The 21,001-nt window shown below is 35.6% G+C and overlaps 1 protein-coding gene across 2 annotated transcripts in view; it reads right to left on the reverse strand.

Moving 5' to 3' along the window:
• Positions 1-21,001, reverse strand: part of CPT1A (carnitine palmitoyltransferase 1A) — a 35,714-nt gene that overhangs the window by 4,286 nt on the left and 10,427 nt on the right. Inside the window, exons 4-19 of one of the 2 annotated variants that reach the window (XM_010711176.3) lie at positions 20,305-20,444; positions 19,733-19,904; positions 16,571-16,672; positions 15,748-15,885; positions 14,468-14,545; positions 13,684-13,791; positions 11,970-12,057; positions 9,256-9,451; positions 7,797-7,985; positions 7,473-7,578; positions 5,714-5,830; positions 4,890-5,054; positions 3,491-3,625; positions 2,210-2,362; positions 1,187-1,291; positions 217-309 (exon numbers count right to left, since the gene is read on the reverse strand). In XM_010711176.3, the coding sequence (XP_010709478.1) occupies positions 217-309; positions 1,187-1,291; positions 2,210-2,362; positions 3,491-3,625; positions 4,890-5,054; positions 5,714-5,830; positions 7,473-7,578; positions 7,797-7,985; positions 9,256-9,451; positions 11,970-12,057; positions 13,684-13,791; positions 14,468-14,545; positions 15,748-15,885; positions 16,571-16,672; positions 19,733-19,904; positions 20,305-20,444 (2,085 nt within the window). Of the gene's footprint in view, positions 1-216; positions 310-1,186; positions 1,292-2,209; positions 2,363-3,490; positions 3,626-4,889; positions 5,055-5,713; positions 5,831-7,472; positions 7,579-7,796; positions 7,986-9,255; positions 9,452-11,969; positions 12,058-13,683; positions 13,792-14,467; positions 14,546-15,747; positions 15,886-16,570; positions 16,673-19,732; positions 19,905-20,304; positions 20,492-21,001 lie in introns of both variants that reach the window. The other variant, XM_019615466.2, reaches the window with a different exon arrangement.

Below are 21,001 nucleotides of genomic sequence, written 5' to 3' on the forward strand. Positions count from 1 at the left end.
TTACATCTGACAGGAAGGTGAAGTATTATACAGTTTCCTTGGTTCATCAAGTCACTAAATTTATAAAAGCTGAGAAAAACATTAATATACAGCATATGTTGACAAAGAAAAAAGCAGAGTATAACTGTAAGTTGCAAGTCCTAGTACATTTTTAGTAGACAGTGAGTAGAAGAGTTTTACAAGCAGACATCAGAACAGGAAAGGATTGTCCCTTACCGTTTCAGAACAAGAGAATTTGCTGGAGACATGAAAGTGGATGGAGTTTTCATCCAAGATTATGTAAGAAACACCGTAACCATCATCAGCCACCTAAGGGAAGAAAAAATGACAAGAACAAGTCTTAAGCTTACTCTTCATTCACTTTCCACAACAATCCCTGAACTTTCCAAACCAATCAACTAACAGCCACAAAACCAGCTTTTAGCTTGACAAGCCAACCAAAATACCCAATAATTATTCTGATTTCTGAGTGCCAAAGAGTAGCCCTGTGATCCCCTCACTGTTCTTTTAATAGAAATGCTTTTTGAAACAGATGAATCTAGTCTACCACATGGAAAAGCCTTCCTAACAGAGTTAACAAGAATATTATCAATTTCCATATTCAAATTTTGGTAAAATACTATAGCAAGTCAGAAGCTCATTACAACCCCAACAGTATGCTAGCTCCACAAAACTGTTTTATTCTTATCCTACTCACTACTCATATTTAAGAAGGCAAACAGACCAATCTGATTAGCTTAATTCAGAGGAAAACGTGAACAACTTTTTTTTTTACTTAATTAGAAATTATAAATTAAAAAACCTCAAAACAGTGAAATAATTACTTTCTACTAATCATAACCTTAAAATTTGGTGTAAGTAGTAAATTGCTTGTCACTTTAATAATAGTTTGACATACTAAATCTGCAGACACAGGTACTATGATAGAAGCCCTCAGTCTATCAGCTCTCCTTGCTGTGGAGCCTTACACCACATTTGATAACTGCATATTTCTTTAAGGATGATCCATTTTTTAGTGGGACAAGGGAAAAAGATGATGTTGGTTTTTCTGAGCGCATTTACATAGTTAGAAAACATTAAACAAATTTTTTAAGTGTACATTGCACTTCTAATGTGCAACATCAGGGGACTACGGGTCTGAAACAAAACTGTTTTTAAAAGGGATGCTTGTATTTAGTAAACGTACAGGTCCAAATCCACCACCAGAAGATAACATCTCAGGGTTCTTCTTCAGATCAATATGCTGCTGTGGTGTCTGACTCGTTGATAGCCTCCAAGGCTCTGACAAAACCTTTATTACAGGTTAAAAAAAAATAAAAATCAAGTACATCATATTATTTAGGAACATGCAACTCAAGAAACAATAAAGACAACTTTAAAAATATTCAATAAAGCAATATTAAAAAGGTACCTCTAGTTCACATGTCAATAGAATAAATAATAGAGTGTTAAAAGAAACAACTTAACTTGTCCTAACATATAAACCACCAACATATTAGATCTTGATGTTCATTTCTAAAAAGTAATAAAATTTCTTAGAGTAGAAATGTTATTTCAAAGCAGATGAAACCGATCTATAGCCTGGTAAACTCTGCATAACAGACCTTGTTAACAAGATCAGCAGTGGTGGTACTCAAATCCAGGTAAATACTACAGAAAGTTAGAAGTTTGTAAAGTCTCCAACAATACAGAGGTTTCTTAGAAGGCTGCAGAAGCTGCGCAAGGTTGTTTGATTCTTAACTTAAAGCAAGAGCATTCCAACTTTATTTCAGAAATTCCCATTTTAAAATATGCCTTAATAAAGCATTTGTCACTGCAGTTAACTGTAAAAAACAAAAATTACACTATAAGGCTCCATTAGCTCATGTCAACTTACAACAAAGTAATTCTATTACAGTTCCAAAAGAATATTCTTGAGAGAAAGCATGTGGCTGCCTGTGGTGAATGTGTGCTAACAGCCAATATTTTATTGTAATACTGATTATATCTTTCTTGCAAACCTTAACATGGTATTACTGAAAGTCTATTAGTATTTGTATATATCTAAAAACAAAAATGAAAACAAGCTGTAAGATATTAAGCCATGCTATCTATACTCTTATCTTCTTTCTGAGGAAAACTGGAGTTCTATTAATATGTAAGCAGATACCAGAAAACGCTAAATAAATAAATGGTTATTTACTGTAACCAATCAATAAAGATAACTTACTTCTTTGAGGAAAGGAGAATCTACGGAAAGGTACTTGGAAACAACATACAAGCAGAACAGATGGCGGTCAATGCCTGCACCAGTCATGGCAAGACGATATAAGTGCTGGTGTTTGGTAGCTGCAAGCCGGAATAACTTCAGCTTATTTTCATTCTAATAATGAAAAAAAGATGGGAAAAAAATCCATTAAGTGAATCTATTTGGTTTCTTAGAAAGCTGCAGAAAATCAAGTCTCAATGTGGTTTAAGAAAGGCAGGAGCTGCAAGAGCCATTTTAGATGACAGCATATGAGTGTAACGTAAGGGCTGAAAGAAAATTTCAGTCTCAAACTCACTTTAAGATAGCTCTTTTGCTAAGATTTTATAACATCAAATGCAACACTGAGAATATGGTAACCTGCCACTTAGGTCCAGCATCACTGTGTTTTATGCCACTTACTCAGGATGCTGTGAACAGACTATTAGCCTCCAAGATGAAAACTTACAAGTCACTGGTAGTCATGCTAAGCATGCCTACTATTGGCACTCTGGAATAAAGCTTTGTGGATAGTCCATGGAGGACAAATTCTACACAAAACACACAGATAGGAAACAAGCAGTAAAGGCAAGTGAATATTAAAAAGGACTGAATTAAGACTTGAGTATACTAGCAAAGATATCTACTGATGTAGCTTTCCAGACCATGTGAGTAAGCTATGTATCAAAAATGCAGAAACAGTATCTTCACAGGGATGGTTGTGTGGGTATACGCATGTTATACATTTCTATAAATTGAACAGTTCCATAATGGCAGGTCAGAATCCTAGTTAAATACCATGTTAAAACTAAAATGTGTCCATTTAAAATTTTATTCTAAGATATTTCTAGAGCCTCGTTGAATGTTAAAGTTAAGCACATTCTGTTAAACCAAACCTATCAACTCTACAGCAGCAATTCAAGAGAGCCAACTCTCATATCCCAGTAAAGTTCTTTAATGGCAATTGAGAATTTGGCATGACATTCCTTGCTTCACAAATAAGGAATTCACAAATATCATCAGTTTTCTGGAGTTTAAGATCCATAAAGTTGGCATATTTGATTATTAGTGACTAGTTATTCTCTTTTGGTGTAGCCTTTAATTCCTGCCATACTGACAGACAGCTATCTGCTGCCCCACTTCCATTCGCAAAACAAGGCATCACTCTTTCTTTAAATGTTAAAAACTATACAGAAATTTACACGAATAAAAAGCGCTAGCTGCGTACTTTATGGATTGTATTAGAAATCAACACGGTCAACTTACACTTTCACTTGGGTCTTCCATGGTTCGAACAAAATTACATGATTCAATGGTACACGAACGGACAGTTTCAGTCCTGCCTTCTCTGAACAAGCGTGTCATAGAGGCTTCGTATGTCAAAGAAAATTTTCCCATGTCCTTGAAAGTTGAAAAATAAGGACTTAGTGGCTTAGACAGACTTAGCCTCTCTTTCTTAATCGATGGTAACATTCAAGGTAAGTACATAGGATGCAAATCTCTCCACATGTTAAGCAAGTTGTTAGTAATCTACCATTAGCTGTCTTACAGAAAAAAAGTAATAATGGGATTTGATAAATGCTTTTATAGCAAAGGCTACGCTACACATTTTATATCCACTTCTTTGGTTTGTCATAAAAAGAACTCAGTTCTCAAAAGCTTATTAGAAAGTTCAGTGGCTACTTAACTCATACAGCTGTAATTAAGTAAGCTACAATATTTTAAATTCAAAGTGTAATAGCATAGATTTGTATGGCAGCATGGGGATAAAAGAAGTGAAAGAACATGATCTGAGAATGTGAAAACTGAAAATGATCTGCAAAATGCAAAAACAGCAGCTTTCATATTACCCACAGATTCTGAAGTTTTTATATTGTAAAAGCTTATCTAGTATGTGGTATCAACTCTTTCAGGTCACAAAAGTTTGTTCAGCTTCAAATTAAGAGATCAGGTGGTTACTGAAAATATAAAAATAAAAGGTGCTTGGGACAGTGTGAAAGTCAAGTTATTTGCCATGTAGATGCCCTAAGGAATGGTAGCAAAGACAGTAAGTAGTGATAGCAGCAAGGAAATCTCTATGCTTTGACATTCAATTTGGAATTGCATTAAAAAAAGCAACAAAAGAAATTCGGAGAGCTAATACCAATAAATATTAATGACAGCAATGACAGCTAGAATGCAAAACCTGTACATTTTGCTATGTGGGCATCCTATGAAAATAAAAAGGTGAGCTAACAAGAAAAAACCAACAGGCAGGCACATCTATTAATCCTGTTAAGGAATGGAATGTTCATTACTACAGAATTAAGGGGGACTCCAAACTAACAGCTAAATTTAATACTATGTGGGTTTGAACAGCAATAACAAATTTACCTACAAAAGTTTTCATATCTGAAAGATACCTATGGCTAAAACAACTAAGCAGACAAGAAAAATCTGCATTAGCATCAAGAAATCAACCTTTAGACAATGAATTTCCAGCTGGTAATCTGTTTAGCATTTGTACTAACTTCCACTGAACGTCTTTAATAACCTTACACAAGCAGTGTGAAGTTACATGAAAGCACAGCGTACTTTACACAATCACACATTCTAATCACAAGTACAGAAACACAGAATCTTATTAAATTGTATAAGAGTATAAGTCAAAGTCTGCTCTTCTTACTCGGTAGTGAGCAAGCTGCAGGGCAAGTTGAACGAAGGCATCAGGGCTGGTTTTTGCTTTCTTTATTAGCCCCTTCCCAAAAACATCAAAGTAAAATGAATAGAAGTCCACGTCATCTGCTAGAGCTCTAGCAGTGCTCAGAGACCTCTCGATCACATCTTGGCACTGAAATACACAAGCAAATTAGTTATCTATACATACACACACACACACACACACACACACACACACACACAAGTATAAGCATTTGAAGGCATTCAAAACAAACGTAGAAAGTGCACACATGTTTAACTGATATAAAATAAGTGTTCCCTTTTTATAAGCCATTAACATCATTGTGTAAATATCTTCTTTTGCTCCAGAGGAAGAATATATTTGTGTGAAAGTCAAGATTCAAACAGCTTTAAAAAAGTTTTAAGTCAATATGCATTTGGAGTCCAAAAATGTTCCTAAAACAAAAAACATATTAAGATTGTTCAGATCACTAGAACATTAAGTGCGTCACCAGCCTACAAAATAGGATTGTGGTAATTTGTCTTGAACTTAGGGAAAACAAAAAAATATTATTAACATCTAGACAGAATTCTGAATACATATAAGACAGCTAATCTCAAGGAAACTTTCTAGTAAAAAGCTGCTATTTCCTAGCAGAATTTTTAAAAAGCGGTGTTAAGAACAGTGCCATCCTTTTAAGGAAACTGGGTAATGCGCACAAGCAAAATACATACTTTACAGGGCTCAAGGAAATTAACTACTTGTAAGGTTTTCAGTAATTAATTATATGATTTGACTGCTCAAGAAAAGCCGATCTCCTTTCCCCTTACCTCTTCTGGAATTTCCCACTGTAGTTTGGTAGGGATAGGGATATTTTGATTGGTTTCTCCTTTGCAGTGTCCATCGTCAGAGTAGCCCAGTTCAAGATACTCAGTTGCCATTACATTCTGTGAAGAAAGATATCTTTTCAGAATTGCAAACACATTACATCCTAATTCCACAACAATAAGTAATTTTGAAGTCCCAACACATTCAGGATAACACATTTCTAACACACAGTGAAATGCAATCTATTCTCAAATACTGCCTATTACTTGAAGGCATTTTTACTTCTAAGCAGAAAAATACCAGATATACATAAAATACTGTACTACAGTGGTGTAAAGCGTTTTAATTAAACCTCCTCCAAAAAAAGGCTTTCAATCTTTATTCAATTTTGATTCTAAAGAATTTCTGTAAGTCTGTTATCTGACAAAACCAGTTCATCAGAAACATTTTATTGCAGATTAAGTGCAAATTTCCAAAAAATTAATCAGAAATCTTTAATTCTTTTCAAGATTTGTAAGCTGCTCAATGTTTCAGTACATTTTATGTGCACACTTGACCTCTTGGCCTAGTTTTCAAGATGGATGATACAAGTTGAATGACAAAGAAAGACTTTGCCTCACAAGATTTCAAGTGAAATATTGTGGGTTTTTGTTTGTTTTTTTAACTTGAGGTTATCAATTATTCAACATGGAAAAAAAAGTTTGATAAAAATCTGTTACACGTATGTACTTATTTCTAATCTCTTGCTGATGTGGACAGAACACACCAACTACAAAATGTCCAGAATTTCTTAGGAAACTGAATTCTATTTTATTTTGGACTTCCTGATTCTCAGCAGAAAAGGGACCGACTAACAGTAAGTACAAAGAACTAAGCACATTGAGTGATTCTCTGAAATAAAACTAAGTAATACTTTTCCACTGGCCAGAACAGCTAGTCTGAACTAGACTGTTCAATTAACCTTGAATGAGTTTTGACTTTCTCTCATTTAGAGAATGCAGTTAGGACTTTCTCTTCTTATACAAATGGATACTTATAGATAATAAAATCAGGACATGACTTGGGGCATCAGTTGGACCTGGGTTCCACTTGCACAGATACATAATTAAATCAGAATTAGCTAATGTTTCTGAAATAGTTTTGAGTGATGAAGTCATAACTGTTTATAGGTCTAAACATCAAAGAGAAAAAATATTCAGATAGGATTTCAAGCAATAAACTATGTCCATGATGAACAAATTCGACAAAAAGTCCATTTATACCATTCATTGCAGCAAAACACAAGAGCTAATTTAAATAACATCAATCTAGAATGTAAAAATAGCTTAAGGGAAATAAATGCTACAGAGTATAATTTCTAAGTTTTAAAAATAAATGTAGGATTTTACAGCACAAGGAAGCCTAGGTGCTTCAGGAGCACGTGCATACGCAAAATGAAGTGCTATATCAAACAGGCAATAGTTTATTGATTTAGAATATTAAAAACAAGCTAGATAGGGTGACATGTCACTTTTCTACAAACACATCTGTTGTCATTAAATTTTATAAAGGCCCTTAAGGCAATGCAACTTATTTTTTAGCAAGTTTTGCTTGTTTGTTTGTTTTTAATTCCGCTGACAACACAGAAGACAAAACAGATCCAAAATCACTCATCAGCAACATAGTTGCAAGAGACTGGAAAGGAATCTGATGTTATTCAGAGGTGTTGCATGAACCACCTAACATTATATTCTACATTAACCTTTTGTATGTAACACTTACCTCCCACAGGTGTCCAACAATAGGAGCATCTGCCCAAGAGTGCTCAGCATTCAGGCCCATTTTGCCATTTTTGAATACTACAAGAGTAAACGTTTTATCAAACCACCTACAAAAAGATTACATTTCCTTATTAATTTTTATATTTCAGAAACATTTTTATACTCTAACTTCATGTCTGTCAAAAAGATTCGAACTATGCTGGGTTTTTTTTTGTAGGAAATGGACAAATTTATATGCTTACAAGTCACTAACTCATATGCATTAGCCACGTGAATTAGCCCATCTCTGAAAAAGAGAAGGGTCTTTTCACAGTTAATACTGTACCTGTCATAACATCTGCCATGTATTAAGGATTTTGCATATTCATCTAGTGACCTCACTGGATCTTCTTTCCTGTACCCTTGTCTGTCATCATCCAATGTCACAAAAAATGCTGCTTTTTCAATGGCATCTAAGGACTGTTTGTTCTTTCCACGGCTAAAATAAGCTTGTCGAGCCTTAGCCCATGGTACCCTGCAGAAAGAATTTGATTTACAGCCAGGTTACATGGATTAGTGCATATTTTATCATCCTGAGACATTCCTCCTACTTGTATCAAGTTTTGAGCTGCTACTCGCATTCATTTAAACTATAACAAAACAGAAAAGTTCTAAACATACAGGTATAATACAATACTAAGAAATAACTCAGCATTAGTTCAGTACCTACAGGGGGTCTCTTCAATAAAGCTGGGGAGGGACTCTTTATCAGGGAGTGTAGAAAGAAATGGCTTTCAAAAAAAAAAGGAACAGATTTAGATTAGACATCAGGAAGAAATTCTTCACTACAACAGTGCTGAGGCATTGGAACAGGCTGCCCAGAGAAGCTGTGGATGCCACATCCCTGCAAGTGTTGAAGGCCAGGTCGGAGGGGCTTTGAGCAACCTGGTCTAGTGGAAAACAACCCTGCCCATACAAGGGGGACTGGAACTAAATGAACTTTCAGGTCCCTTCCAATCCAAACTATTCAATAATGCTATCATAATACAAATGCAAAGCCTAAGCATTATTCTTCAGAAGTTTCAGCTGCACACAATATGTATAACACTGATCATCTACATTTAATAACTGAACAAAAGAAGATATCTATTATGTGAAAGGAAACAGAAGTAAGAATGAAAACAATTCACTGATAAAAATATCTATTGCTGTAGCACCTAAATATAAGCATCTGGACAATTTTCCATGAGAACTTCCATGATAAATAACTGAAACAGATCTAAAGTTAATAAACAAAGGAATTTCTATACAGAAGTGCCACATTTATTTATTTAGAAATTTGTAACTTTTTCCAATGAAAAAATGTATTAAAGTACAATATCTCTTAGTATATTAAAAACCCATAGCTCTTTCTCTTCAGTGTCCAGAAACAAATCAGACAAGACTGAACTGAATTTGTCAAAATAGAATTGAATTCAATAATCTCTCACCAAGAACCAGGTGAATTTACATTCTCAATCTTTAGTTTGAGAACACTCTTTAAAATGTCAGTGAATCTCAGAGAAAATCTAAAGCTTACATAGTTTAACATGCTTAACATTGCAAAGCCTCAAATTACACTTCTTACCACAAATAAAGCAAACTTCTCTAGCTCTCCAGCTAAATATGGGGAATCTATACAGAGCTGCAATTGCAAAATTATTTTTAATTCCACATCATCATTACAAAGGACAGCACAGCAGTAACATGTCAGCAATATACTTCCAAATAATGAAATTAATTTAAAAAATGATAATAAGCCATACCTGTCTCCTGCAGTAAGAGCTGCTAATTTCTCTTCACCAGCCTGAGGCTCTGAATCATCATCAAGAATTCTCTGTATCTGCTGTTCAATCTCTCGAGGTTTCAACAGCCGACCATCGTGGTACAGCCACACTTTGAAGTAACGCCCCTTGTGATAGACAACAATGTGTTTGCTGTCTTTCACATGTTGGAGAGTATCTAGAATTTTAAATTGCTTTTATGAAAACAAAGCTGAAGTCTCAAAATTCTAATAATACACTGTATAATGGCGAGTGCCTACTGCATGTACTATCAATTAGCCACAGCTCATTTAAATAAGTTTATCCTCACTTCATTTACAAGCAGGTCAACTGGAATAAGCTTAAACTTACAACATGAAGGCTTTGTGCCAAACACCTAGTGAAGCTTTCTAAGCAGCTAGGTAAACTCCTCATATGATGGAAACCAGTAATTCAATTCTTTTGCTCTTCCTGATGACATTCTTATAAATCTGAGGAAATCAGTTGATGAGACAGTGAAGAAAGAGACATCCTAAAAGCCATCTCATTATTCTGAGAAACATGGTACCAAGAAAGAGTTCTCTACTTCAGGTGTTCTGACCTATCCATAAAGTTTTGAGAAGTATCCACTGATCAGAAGCAGTTTTATACTTATGGCACCTTTGGCTACCTTAGATAAAGCTCAAGCTTTTGTAGAAGTATCACAATGGCACCTGAAAGCTCCAAGAAAATCTGCTGCAGAATTAGTACAGGGTTTGATTCTCAAAAATGAGAAAAATGGATAGCAACATTTTCTTTCATCTGTTGACTACTCATGTTGGTATTTCCAGATGATCTGCCTCCTATTCTGTTTTGTCACTGAAATAAAAATAAAAAAGCATCCTCACACACACCCAAAAAAAAAGAAGCTACGTAGTATCTGAACATAAATAGAAGCTGAGCCCAGAGAATGTAAGACAGGCTACTGGGGGGGATCATTGGAGGCTGGTTTCGGGAGAAACCCCTACTAAGCCTCTAGGGATATACTCCATAGAAAAATACCACCACATGGAGAAGAATTTGCCTCAAGTGCTCTGATATTCCAAATTCTCAAAGCTGATCCATCGATTGTCACATTTAAGTACAACAAACAAGTTACAAACTGAATCCCTGAATGGGAATAAGCCCCTTTAAAGTTTGCAAAAAAATTAAAGCTCCTTAGGACCATCAGGATGCAGGAATATTAAAGCTCCAACCCACCAGGTTATATAAGCCTATGTGACAGTCAAATGTACCTTGAATAAGACCACCATATTTGTTAAGCCTCAACACAACTCTTCGACATGGCAGATACTAAGACTCACACCAGTGTAAATGAATTGTAGGAGAAGCAGTTGGAAAAGTCTGGAATATCTGTCCAGACAGGGGGATGGAAAGGTATCTGGAAGGTGCCTTGTCCATGGCAGGGGTTGGAACTACATGATCTTTAATAGCTCTTCAAACTCAAACCATTCTATGACTTCATGACACTACTAAAGAACATCGCTGTCACTTCGAAAAAGCAATCCAACTCTAACACAGATATGTAAAAAAATCCTTGCTATGCCAGAGAAGGCATTAAAAAATAAAATAAGGAGATGAAATTACCCCATAGTTACATGGCTGACTTCAACAAGCAACTGAAAGGATTGAAAGAGAGGTGTCACATACCCTACTTTCCTATCCATGTTTTTCCTATCCATGTTTTTCCTATCCATGTTTTTCCTATCCATGTTTTTCCTATCCATGCGTTAGTGAATGCATGCATCTGCCCTCCTTCAAGAAATACTTAACTCCTGTTGCCTGAATTGAAAGCAGATGTACATTTACAGTGAAAATGTACAGATGAACTTTGATACAGATACAATTACTTTTTGGGCATGGCGAACAAACATGATTGCTTGTGAACTTGTAAACTTAGTATCCCACAGAAGCTGCAGGAACAGATTCACACAAAAATAACCTTGCTCTACTTAAACAGGTACCTCTTTTCAACAGTAAGATGTAAAAATTTAGTTAGTCAGCACTTAGAATAATCATTTCATTGCTGGAAGTTAGAGCAGGAGCTAATAAAAAAAAGCATATGTTTTCTTAATTGTTACAGAGAAAGATTTAGTCACTGTCCTTCTTAGAGCTGATTCATCTACCTGGTATTTTACAGTGCATACAAAGCATCAAGATAACAATGGCACTGAAAAGCCTGCCAGGACTAAGACTGTACCTGCCTTTAACCTAGGTAAGCAACAGTGCTGAACAAACATTCATATTGAGAAGAATACATTAAGATGCTGTTGTAAACAATAAACTGAAAGGAAAAAAAAAGTCAAAACAGGACAGATTTTAAAATGACTTAGATGAGAGATCTCAATCTTCGCAAAGAAAAACCATGTGTATCAAAAGAAACCTGAAAGAGTAGAACATGAAAAAAAAAGGTTACATATAATTTAAAAGCAGGAGGCAGACAATTTCCTGAAGTCAGCTTTTAATTAAAGAGACAAACATTGAAGTTTCAAAGTCATTCTGAACAAAAAAGCTACCTATGAGCTCTATGACAATCCATTACTTCCTGAGAAACAGAAGTATTGGTGCCCTCGTGTCTTTGAACCCTTTAGCTGGAAAAAAGGGAGTCTAGCAGAAAATATTCCCAAAATTGTGAGTTCCATTAAGATGTTCTCTTCTCCTTGGATAGCCCTGCTTACCTGATTCTTCTCCAGGGATGCGGGAGGTATTAAACATCCGCTCCCACTGAGCTGAGCAAAGTGGAACAGTAGATCCCATCAGCAGAATCTGTACAAAACATGTAGATTAAATTCTAATTTAGTATATACCATTAGTAAATTAAAAAGAAAAAAAATAATCTGGTTAAACAAGAGGCTGCAGAACAATAATATTTCTAATGCATCATTTTTTTTTTTTCCTGTTCCTTGTTCTCCCTTGAACTACATGTGGAAGATTTCACTGATATTCCAGTAGCTGTATTTTTTTTAACTCTTATCAAAGTTCACTCTTCAGAAGCAAGCAGTTAAGATAGCTTGCATCAGAAATCCAATGTGCCCTATGGTCAATCTGGGTTATCCCTTGATTTCTTCTTCTGTTTCTGGCTAATCTATCTATGAAATTACATCATAAACCCAAGGGAGTACACAACTCTCCTACCTTTTCTTATCTACTTTGGCTCCCTTCCTTGTTGGGATTTCTCCTATGCAGGAGAAATCATAACACCAAGTTCAAGGACAACCTTTGCTTCAAACAGTAAGAGCTACTCAAATGCACTCTTGCAATGGTGTCTTTTGTTTTCAAGCAGACTTTCTTACAACCACGATGTCCACATCAGGATCTGAATTCCTCTGAAGTCTGGATGTTTTTAAGGCAGAGTTCTGCCTGACAAATATAATTTCTTAGACACACCATATATTTGCTCCAATTATTTGGGTAACATCCAAACAAGCAGAGCAGTAGAAAGACTTCACTAGGACACCCGCTTTGAAGAAAAACTACAAACATTTCTTACTGTTTCTTTATATGACATTAGTTAAAAAACTATCCACTGAATCATCACAAACTAAGTATATGGGCTTGGGGTTATGATGTTTACTTGAATAAAATACGAAATAGAAACAAATCAAGTATTGTAACAATATCTGCTTGAAAGACACTTAAGTTTTCTGGAAATGTAGTGTCCTGAGGAAGTATGAAGTCACACACTTAGCGTAAATCAAATGTTTCTAAACTTCAGACAAATTTAACATTAAAAAAAGTTGTCTAGCTTTCTTGCTATACCAGATTAAGAAATGAGTAAATTCAGCAATATACTGCAGTGTTTGTTTTCTACCTTGATATATCAAGTAAATAAATTCACTGCATTTGGCAGATTCACTAAGCAAAGCAACTATAAGCAGAAATCACAAAGAACAACATGAAAATATAGCAAGCAGTACAAATTCAATTGTAGTTAATAGTTCAGCATTATACCTCATATATACTTCATATGCTACTCAATTTAAAATTCATCCTTACAGTCAGTTTTAGCAGGGAATAGGAAAATGTTTTCCTGCTGGGATTTTCAGAAGTCAGTGATTCAGAAGTACCATGACATGCTTGCTACGTATCAATAATTTGTTAGCTGGTGTACTTAACATATGCAAACACAAGACCTTATTTCTCTTTTGGGCAAATAGATAGGTCAGTTTCAAGCGCTGCAATTAGCTGGTGTAACAGAAGCTTGTATCTGATAGTCAGTAGTTTGTGCACATGTGCAATTCAAGTGATAACAAAGACGTCTGAGATCGCAAATTCAGTTGAATCTCACATATGGCTCTGGCACAACACATTCCTCTCCTGCTGTAAAAGCTGATCAACTTCTTACAAACTGTGTTAGAAAAGACCAAAAGCTACTTAAACCGATGTACATACTGGCTTGATTTCTTGTCTATCCAGTTTTTTCCGGTAGAGCAGGATGGCATGGATAATATTACCAGCTCTAGCTGCCTGTATGGTTGTGGGAAATAAATGAAGGAAGTCCTGCAAAGTACATAAGAATCTTAAGTTAGCTATTACCATAGTACACTGAAAAATATACAATATTACTGTTTTTTTTGTGTTTTTTTTTTTTTTAAAGTTATATTCTGGTCAATGAAGTCAAGTCTTGAAAATACATGAAGTACATTAATGCAGTGAGTCGATGACTTCAATTCCATTCCTTCAATAGCCACGATTTCCTTAAACAGCACCAGTTTGAAAATCTACAGCATAACTGTTAGTCATCCCATATAATGCTACTGAAAATTTGAATTCAAAGCCACAATATTTCCTACTTATGTTTTTAACCTCAGGGTCTTTCACAATTTTATTTCCTGTACAAACATTTACAAATACCAGAACACACAACTGTGCTATGCATCAGGTTTTTTTTCCACATTAATCTTTTTAAAGATTGCTTGTTGCAGTAAGTATAAAACTGTAAAAGAAGCCATCATTGCACAAGTCTGCCCAACTGCCAGATGTGCTAAGTTTATTATGAAGATAATACTTTGTAAGACATTTGTTTCAGATTGTACTCCAGAAAGAAAAAAGAAAGCCATATACTCAGTGGCAACAGAGGTCTAAAAAGGGAGATATTAAAGAAAAATAAGTTAAGATCCATGACAGATTTTCCAATGCTTTTTTGACCCATAATGCATTTATAGCATTTACCTACCATTGCAAAATAGTTACTGTTAACCATAATTGGTCCACGCCCTCTAAGGTAGATATATTCTTCCCACCAATCGCTCACCTGTAGGATGAAAAAAGATGATTAAAAGTTCATTATTTCTATAGTTGATACCTACTGTGTTGATAATTCCACAATACAATGCTTTGTACGGAAATAGAAATTAAACAGTCAGCTTGCCCCTCCACTTAAAAACATACAAAGAAACAAAAAATCCTCCACTGATTTCTGTTAATATTTAAGGAAAGCAAATAAGAAGTGGGATAATTCTAGTAACAGTAAGTTTCTGAAGAAGTCATCTTCATATGACATTTAAAATGCATCAGAAATCCCAAATGCTGGGGTAATCTAAGAGATAAAAAAATTAAAAAATAGATTTTAGATACTACATCAGGAAGCTCAAGAGCAGCCTTGGGGTTGTACAGCCTGGATCTTATTGCAGCCTTCCAGTACACAAAAGGGGCCTACAGGAAAATTTGAGAGGGACTTTGTAAAAGGCATAAAAGGATAGAACCAGGGTAATGGCTTTAACCTAAAAGAAAGGAGATTTCAATTAGATACATGAGGAAGAAATTCTTCATTACGAGGGCAGTGAGGCACTGTGAGGCACTGTGAGGCACTGGGGCAGAGAAGTTGTGAATGCCCCATCCACAACTGTGTTTGAGGCCAGGTTGGATGAGGGGCTTTAAGCAGCTTCATCTAGTGGTTGGCAACTCTGCCTACTGCAGGGGAGTTGAAACTAGGTGAGGTCCTCCTTAAGGTCCTTTCTGACCCATGCCATTCTATGACTATAATTGTATCACACAGTTCTTGCTATGATATTGCAGTTTCTTTTTGATGGAAAATATTTGTTACAATTGCTTGTTTCTTTTCCATATGCTTTATCAGTTCTACATAAAAAATTTTTCCTTAAGTACTCTTCTATCTGAACTATCTGAACAGCTACGTTCAGGGTTTAATTACAAATCTTAACAAGGATAAATAGCCTATGAGCAGCTGTAATAACTAAATCACTGGCTCCAGAGTAACAAACACAGAAGTGAACAAAGATGTGCTCTATAAAGTTCCATTTACCAAACTTTCTGTTTTCAAAATCCCACATCAACTTATTTCCATGCAAATCAAGTTGTCTCCAATGCACTTTGCACGAGTTTCAATTCCCTTCTTCTCCATTTAAGACAGAATGAACATTAAGCCAAAAATAAAACAGGAAACAAGTAAATATTCAACAGATGTAATTTGAAATTGTCTGTTGATCTACTCACGTAGTTTGTGGCCCACCATGATTTTAGCTTTAAGTACCACTGAAGCCTTGGTCCTAAGTTAAATGCAAAATCTTTTGCAAGGCCCTCCATTCTTTTGAACTCTTCATCATTCATAAGTGGCCGGACTGATTCCAGATACTAGAATACAGGAAGAGAATCAGCATCAGCGTAGTCACAGATGTGCATCTTCTCATCATTTCAGCAGAAAGTATTTGAACAGCAGAGAGAGCATTCAGATTCAATTTATAAGGCTGCAAAATAGTGTTGTTAAAACACTTCTAAACGTTTTCCTGCTAACTTTTTCAGAATTTTGCTAACAAATCACATGTGGAAAAGGTCACTTTTCTAAAAATACATTCTCTCCAGAGAAGAAAGCATTTTAAAGAACATATTTATTGTTATCATAGGACTCAACTCTTCAGCTTTAAGCCATTTCTCTTTTCCTTCAAATCTTCAGTTTCTGTAACACACAGTCCTACTTACACACTTCGCTGCATGATTTTCTGTTATTAAACACATACTTATATGCTTGCTAGTCAACATAACAAATACAAGATACACTGAAAGCCCTGCATATCATACTTCATTGGAAAGTGTTGCAACAGACACCATATCACCCAACATGAAGCAAGCCAGCTTCAAACTGTCATCCATTTCAGTGGTTTGTCTTAGCCCTTAATTTCTACACATTAAGTTTTAATGTATGTGATAATATTGATACCACCACATAATGATTTTAAAACATGGCAAAAACAAAGCAAAAACACTCTAACATAAATATGGATTCAATGTTACCAAAGATAATGAATTGAATTCCACACACCCTGGTGACTGTATCTTTGACAGCTGGAACTGGCAATCGTGGTAAAGACGTCTGGAAACTGTACAACATGGGCTTACGTCCTGAGAAGAGTTTTACAAGAGTCTGAAGAAAAACAAAATCAAAATATACGCTTCAATTTATTATGTTCCACAAAGGAAAATGACAGACTAGTAAGGAATAACATAGCTGGGAGTTCCTTTCACCAATAAGCAACACTAGGCTAAATTTAGCCAACCATCACCTTTATCATTGTTTGACAAAGGCAAAAAGGCAATGGCAAACTATCTTCCAAAGCAAACAACGCATCATTTGAAGAAAAAGAGCATCGTGAAGACGTCCTGACTTCCCAAAAAGTCTTCTGGTCATTAGGCAATATTGTTCGCATATGACACACCTTGATCTCAATAAAAAACAGAGGCAGTTACTTAGTGCACTTCCTCATTCATTTTCCTTTATGAAGATTAAAAAGCAAATGAACCCCATTGATATTTTACTTATAAAATAGGCAATAGAAAAACCCACCTCAACTGTACTCCAAAACAGGAATCGTTCAGTCAAGCATCCCGCATAACAACAGCCATCATTAAGAATTATGCTTTGGAATCATGCTTTGATAGTTTTCGAAGTTATAGCTCAATGTCAAGAGTACAGATTTAAAGGGAGTTTCTTTAAAAACAAGTTTCCCCCAGATAATCCAACTGCATGATTTGAACACATCAAGTTGTGCAAGCATGCCAATGTTATACACAGTCCTTGTGTTATCAAAAACCAATAAACAAACAAACAAAAAAAAAATCAAAAGACAACAATTCCAGATTCAGTTTCAAATTTTACAGCATCCTATATTCTCCACGAGACTGAAGATGGAAATGCTGCTTCTATCTCTGAATACTTTTCAGTTGTGACATGCACTAAGTTGAAACTCTCAACCAGGCAAATTCTAGAGTATACATGGAAGGATATTGATATCAGTCACCCCATTTGGGCATGGAAGTAAAATCAAGCATTAAACCAACAGTTCACTTACTGCGAAGTACAATCTCAACATTCTATATAGTATATTGTATAAAGTTCAATATACTGTGTTCCAATGGGCTGAAGACAGAAGAAAACTGAGGATGCCCTTTCACTACTTAATTGCTAACATTTGCCCTATTCACCAAATTACAAACAACTGAAAACACTACTCATGAAAACAGCCCATTCCCTCTCCATTTCCTTGGTCAGCACAGCTACAGGAGGTTGTTTCAGGCAGCAAAGCCATTAACAATTGCAGAGAGGTCTTTTTTGCTGGTAACACACTGCAGCAGAGATCTGCTAGATGCACCAGGGTGATCAGCTCAATGAAATCTGATTGTGCTTCATGGATAAGACAATTTTAAAGCCAGGTGAGAAAAACACCATAGCTTTTCATAAGAAAATCTACTTCCCATACTTGGAAACTATTTTATTCCAGAACTCTTCAGCCAGGCAAGGCCAAGATTTTCTTCAGACAGAGAGTACCTGTTCAACTGACCAATACAACAAATGTGCTCAACTACAAGTTTACTTAAGAGTCTGAGATCACTGAAGTGATCTGATGGACACACATCCTTCATTACTTCTCTGATTTCACATCCTAATACCCATCAGAAAACCTAATTACTTCGAAGCTGAAATATTTTCATTAGATGGGCCGCCAGACTTCCAATTAGCCTGCCAATTCATCAATACTGCAGCTGAAATTGCAAAACAGGTTTGCTGTCTGCAGGACTATTTGAACAAAGAAAAATATTGTGAGTATATTGTTATGCTGTTAATCAGCATGAAATCAGCTGGGAAAAAAACAACGCATGCACAGGAAAATCCCTCCTGGATAACAAAGGTTTAGAAAGCCAAGGTAGTTGGTGCTGGTCTATAGGGAAACTAGTCTTCTCTTTTGTTGGAACTACCTAAAAAAAAGAAGCAAGGAATGAAATAAAGGTTTATATTAAACAGATGAGATACTGCTGGGCATACACCTGTATAGTGGCCTGTTTTTAAACCACGTGTAACACACAGCAAAATAGAACAAATATACGCAGCATATCATAGACCAAAGTATATCAATACAATATGCAACAGAGCATGGTAAGTAGCACTACAGTTCATACTGTTTAAGAGTAGTGTTATAAGCTAAGATTAACAGCCTTAACATATCTGTTTGGTAGGACATGCTGAAAACCCAGACAGAGAGAGCTTCAAGCAATTGACAGAAAGCCTTACCATTCAGAGCCTGGACTGTACAAATTCAAGTCATGAGGCTCTTGACACTGCTTCCAGGAGAAACTATTGATTAGAAATTTCATTTGTAACAAACTAATATTAAACTGTAATGTATATTCTGGATATCTGTTGTTGAACAACTTCCATAATATATCATTACACATCTCTTGATTTTTTTTAAGGAAGCTAATTTTTATCTTAGGAGGGCACTTAAATTCTACATCAACAATGGTAGAAGTTTAAACAACTGAGCCTCAATAATAAAAATCCACTCCACCTTTTGGAGCACCTATACATACCTTCCCCACACCTATTACAGCCTTTAAGGGAGATGGCAGCCTCTATAAATGTTTTTCCAAAGCATCTTAATTATCAAGAGAAGCCACATCATTCTAGTCTTATCTTTAAGTGTACATTGTGTTACAATGTTTCCTCCAACTGTGTTTGGAGTCCTACCCCTACCATCGTTTGTAGGGACATACTGTAGTTTTCTTTAAATGTAAGGTTAATTTTAGAATGGATGACTAAAAATACCAGCATTTCTACTTTAAAAAAGAATTAGTCCTTTCTGGAGAGAACAACATATTTTTTTTGTTGTTCCATAGCCTGAGTTTAAACTGTGGTTGCTCATAGGGAAGTAGGCATTTGAGTCACACAGTCCCAAGGTGCTGGGAAATTTAGATGTTCTTCTTGAAGTGTTTGCTTTTCCTTCCACAAGGCCATATTGAATAGTTTAATTAAAGCATCAGAAGGATGATAGTCATTAGTAAAAATACCCAACAGCCCTTGTTCCGTGACACAGAAAACTCAAGCAAGACAGAAAAAAAGAACACCTACAAAACTATCTACTTTAGGGCTTTGAAAACAGACCACATACACAAAGAGATGAGACAGAACAGAAAGACAATACATCCTTACCATCCACAGCTTGGTGCCTGCAGAAAGTTTGCCATGTTCAGCAAACATCCAGCCATGATAGGAAAGCAGCATTTTCAGGGAGTACCGCATTGTGACGATAAGAGCAACCCAAAGCCCTGTGCCAAAAAGTATTCCACTCACAATGTTCTGTGTTTGGTTTGACATATAGCCACTATTTAAAACAAAAGGCAGTATTAGTCAGTTAACATCAGTTTAAGTTTTAAGGAGAACTTAATATTGCAAACCTACATTCTGTGGTACAAAGGCAAGCATTGTGCAAGTTTTACGCCTGCCTGCTCCTTCTTATTGAACTCCTTTCCAAACATCCTCTCCTATGGCCAGAACAAAGGCAACAGAAGTTGCCAAATGCACTTCCCAAACACGTATACAACAATGCAGTAATACTGGTAAAACAACCTACACATTTAATAGCTTTATGCATTAAGATTTACGCTTACTCTATCACAAATATACTGTTCAAAGACTGGTATGCTTTAACAGGATTTAGATGAAAAGCAGTTACACATAAAACTGATTTGGTTTAGAGAACAGTAAGTTTTCAGACTACTTACGTTGTATCAAGGGTTCGGTTGATTTTAGCTATTATTCCTAAAGAAGGATCAATTTTGGCATACATTGTTGACATCACACCCACAACTACAATAAGCCAGCTAGAGGGGCTAGCAGGATAAACACCAGTGATAATTCCATTCTGGAAAGAAAAGCCTTCACATAATTTTTTCATACCAAAGCGGTTGACTTCACATTACCATGGAAAGAAACAAAAATCAATACATTTAAGTCATTTAATTTTAAACAAGATTATCCAGCATTTTCTTTCATGGATTTTAGCTAAGTTTGATTGCTACCGGAAATTCTCACAACAATACCAATAATTACTTCATAGACTGTACAGTTTGTGCCACAAGTTCTAGTAAAAGCACTGGAATCAGCAAAGTTCTTTGGAATAAATGACATTTCCAATTATGATTTCATAATCCCACTATTAGGCCTCCCTAAACAAACACCTGGGAAAAGATACTCTACTGAACAAGGCTCAGAAAATTGTCATTTAAACTGTCCTTCTCAAAGTTTTAAGATGTTTTTATTAAGGCTACTTTTTAAAAGTATGTTTTTGAAAAAGAATCTGAAGTTAGCCTGTCGCTTACCTCATGTACTACTAATACAATAGATACCATTTATAAGCAAAATAAAAAAATCACCATCAGAAACATTACTGTTTGGTGTAATTTATTCAAGATAGATGTT

The sequence above is a fragment of the Meleagris gallopavo genome, chromosome 5 (assembly GCF_000146605.3).
Source record: "Meleagris gallopavo isolate NT-WF06-2002-E0010 breed Aviagen turkey brand Nicholas breeding stock chromosome 5, Turkey_5.1, whole genome shotgun sequence".
In the NCBI taxonomy this organism is placed as follows: domain Eukaryota; kingdom Metazoa; phylum Chordata; class Aves; order Galliformes; family Phasianidae; genus Meleagris; species Meleagris gallopavo.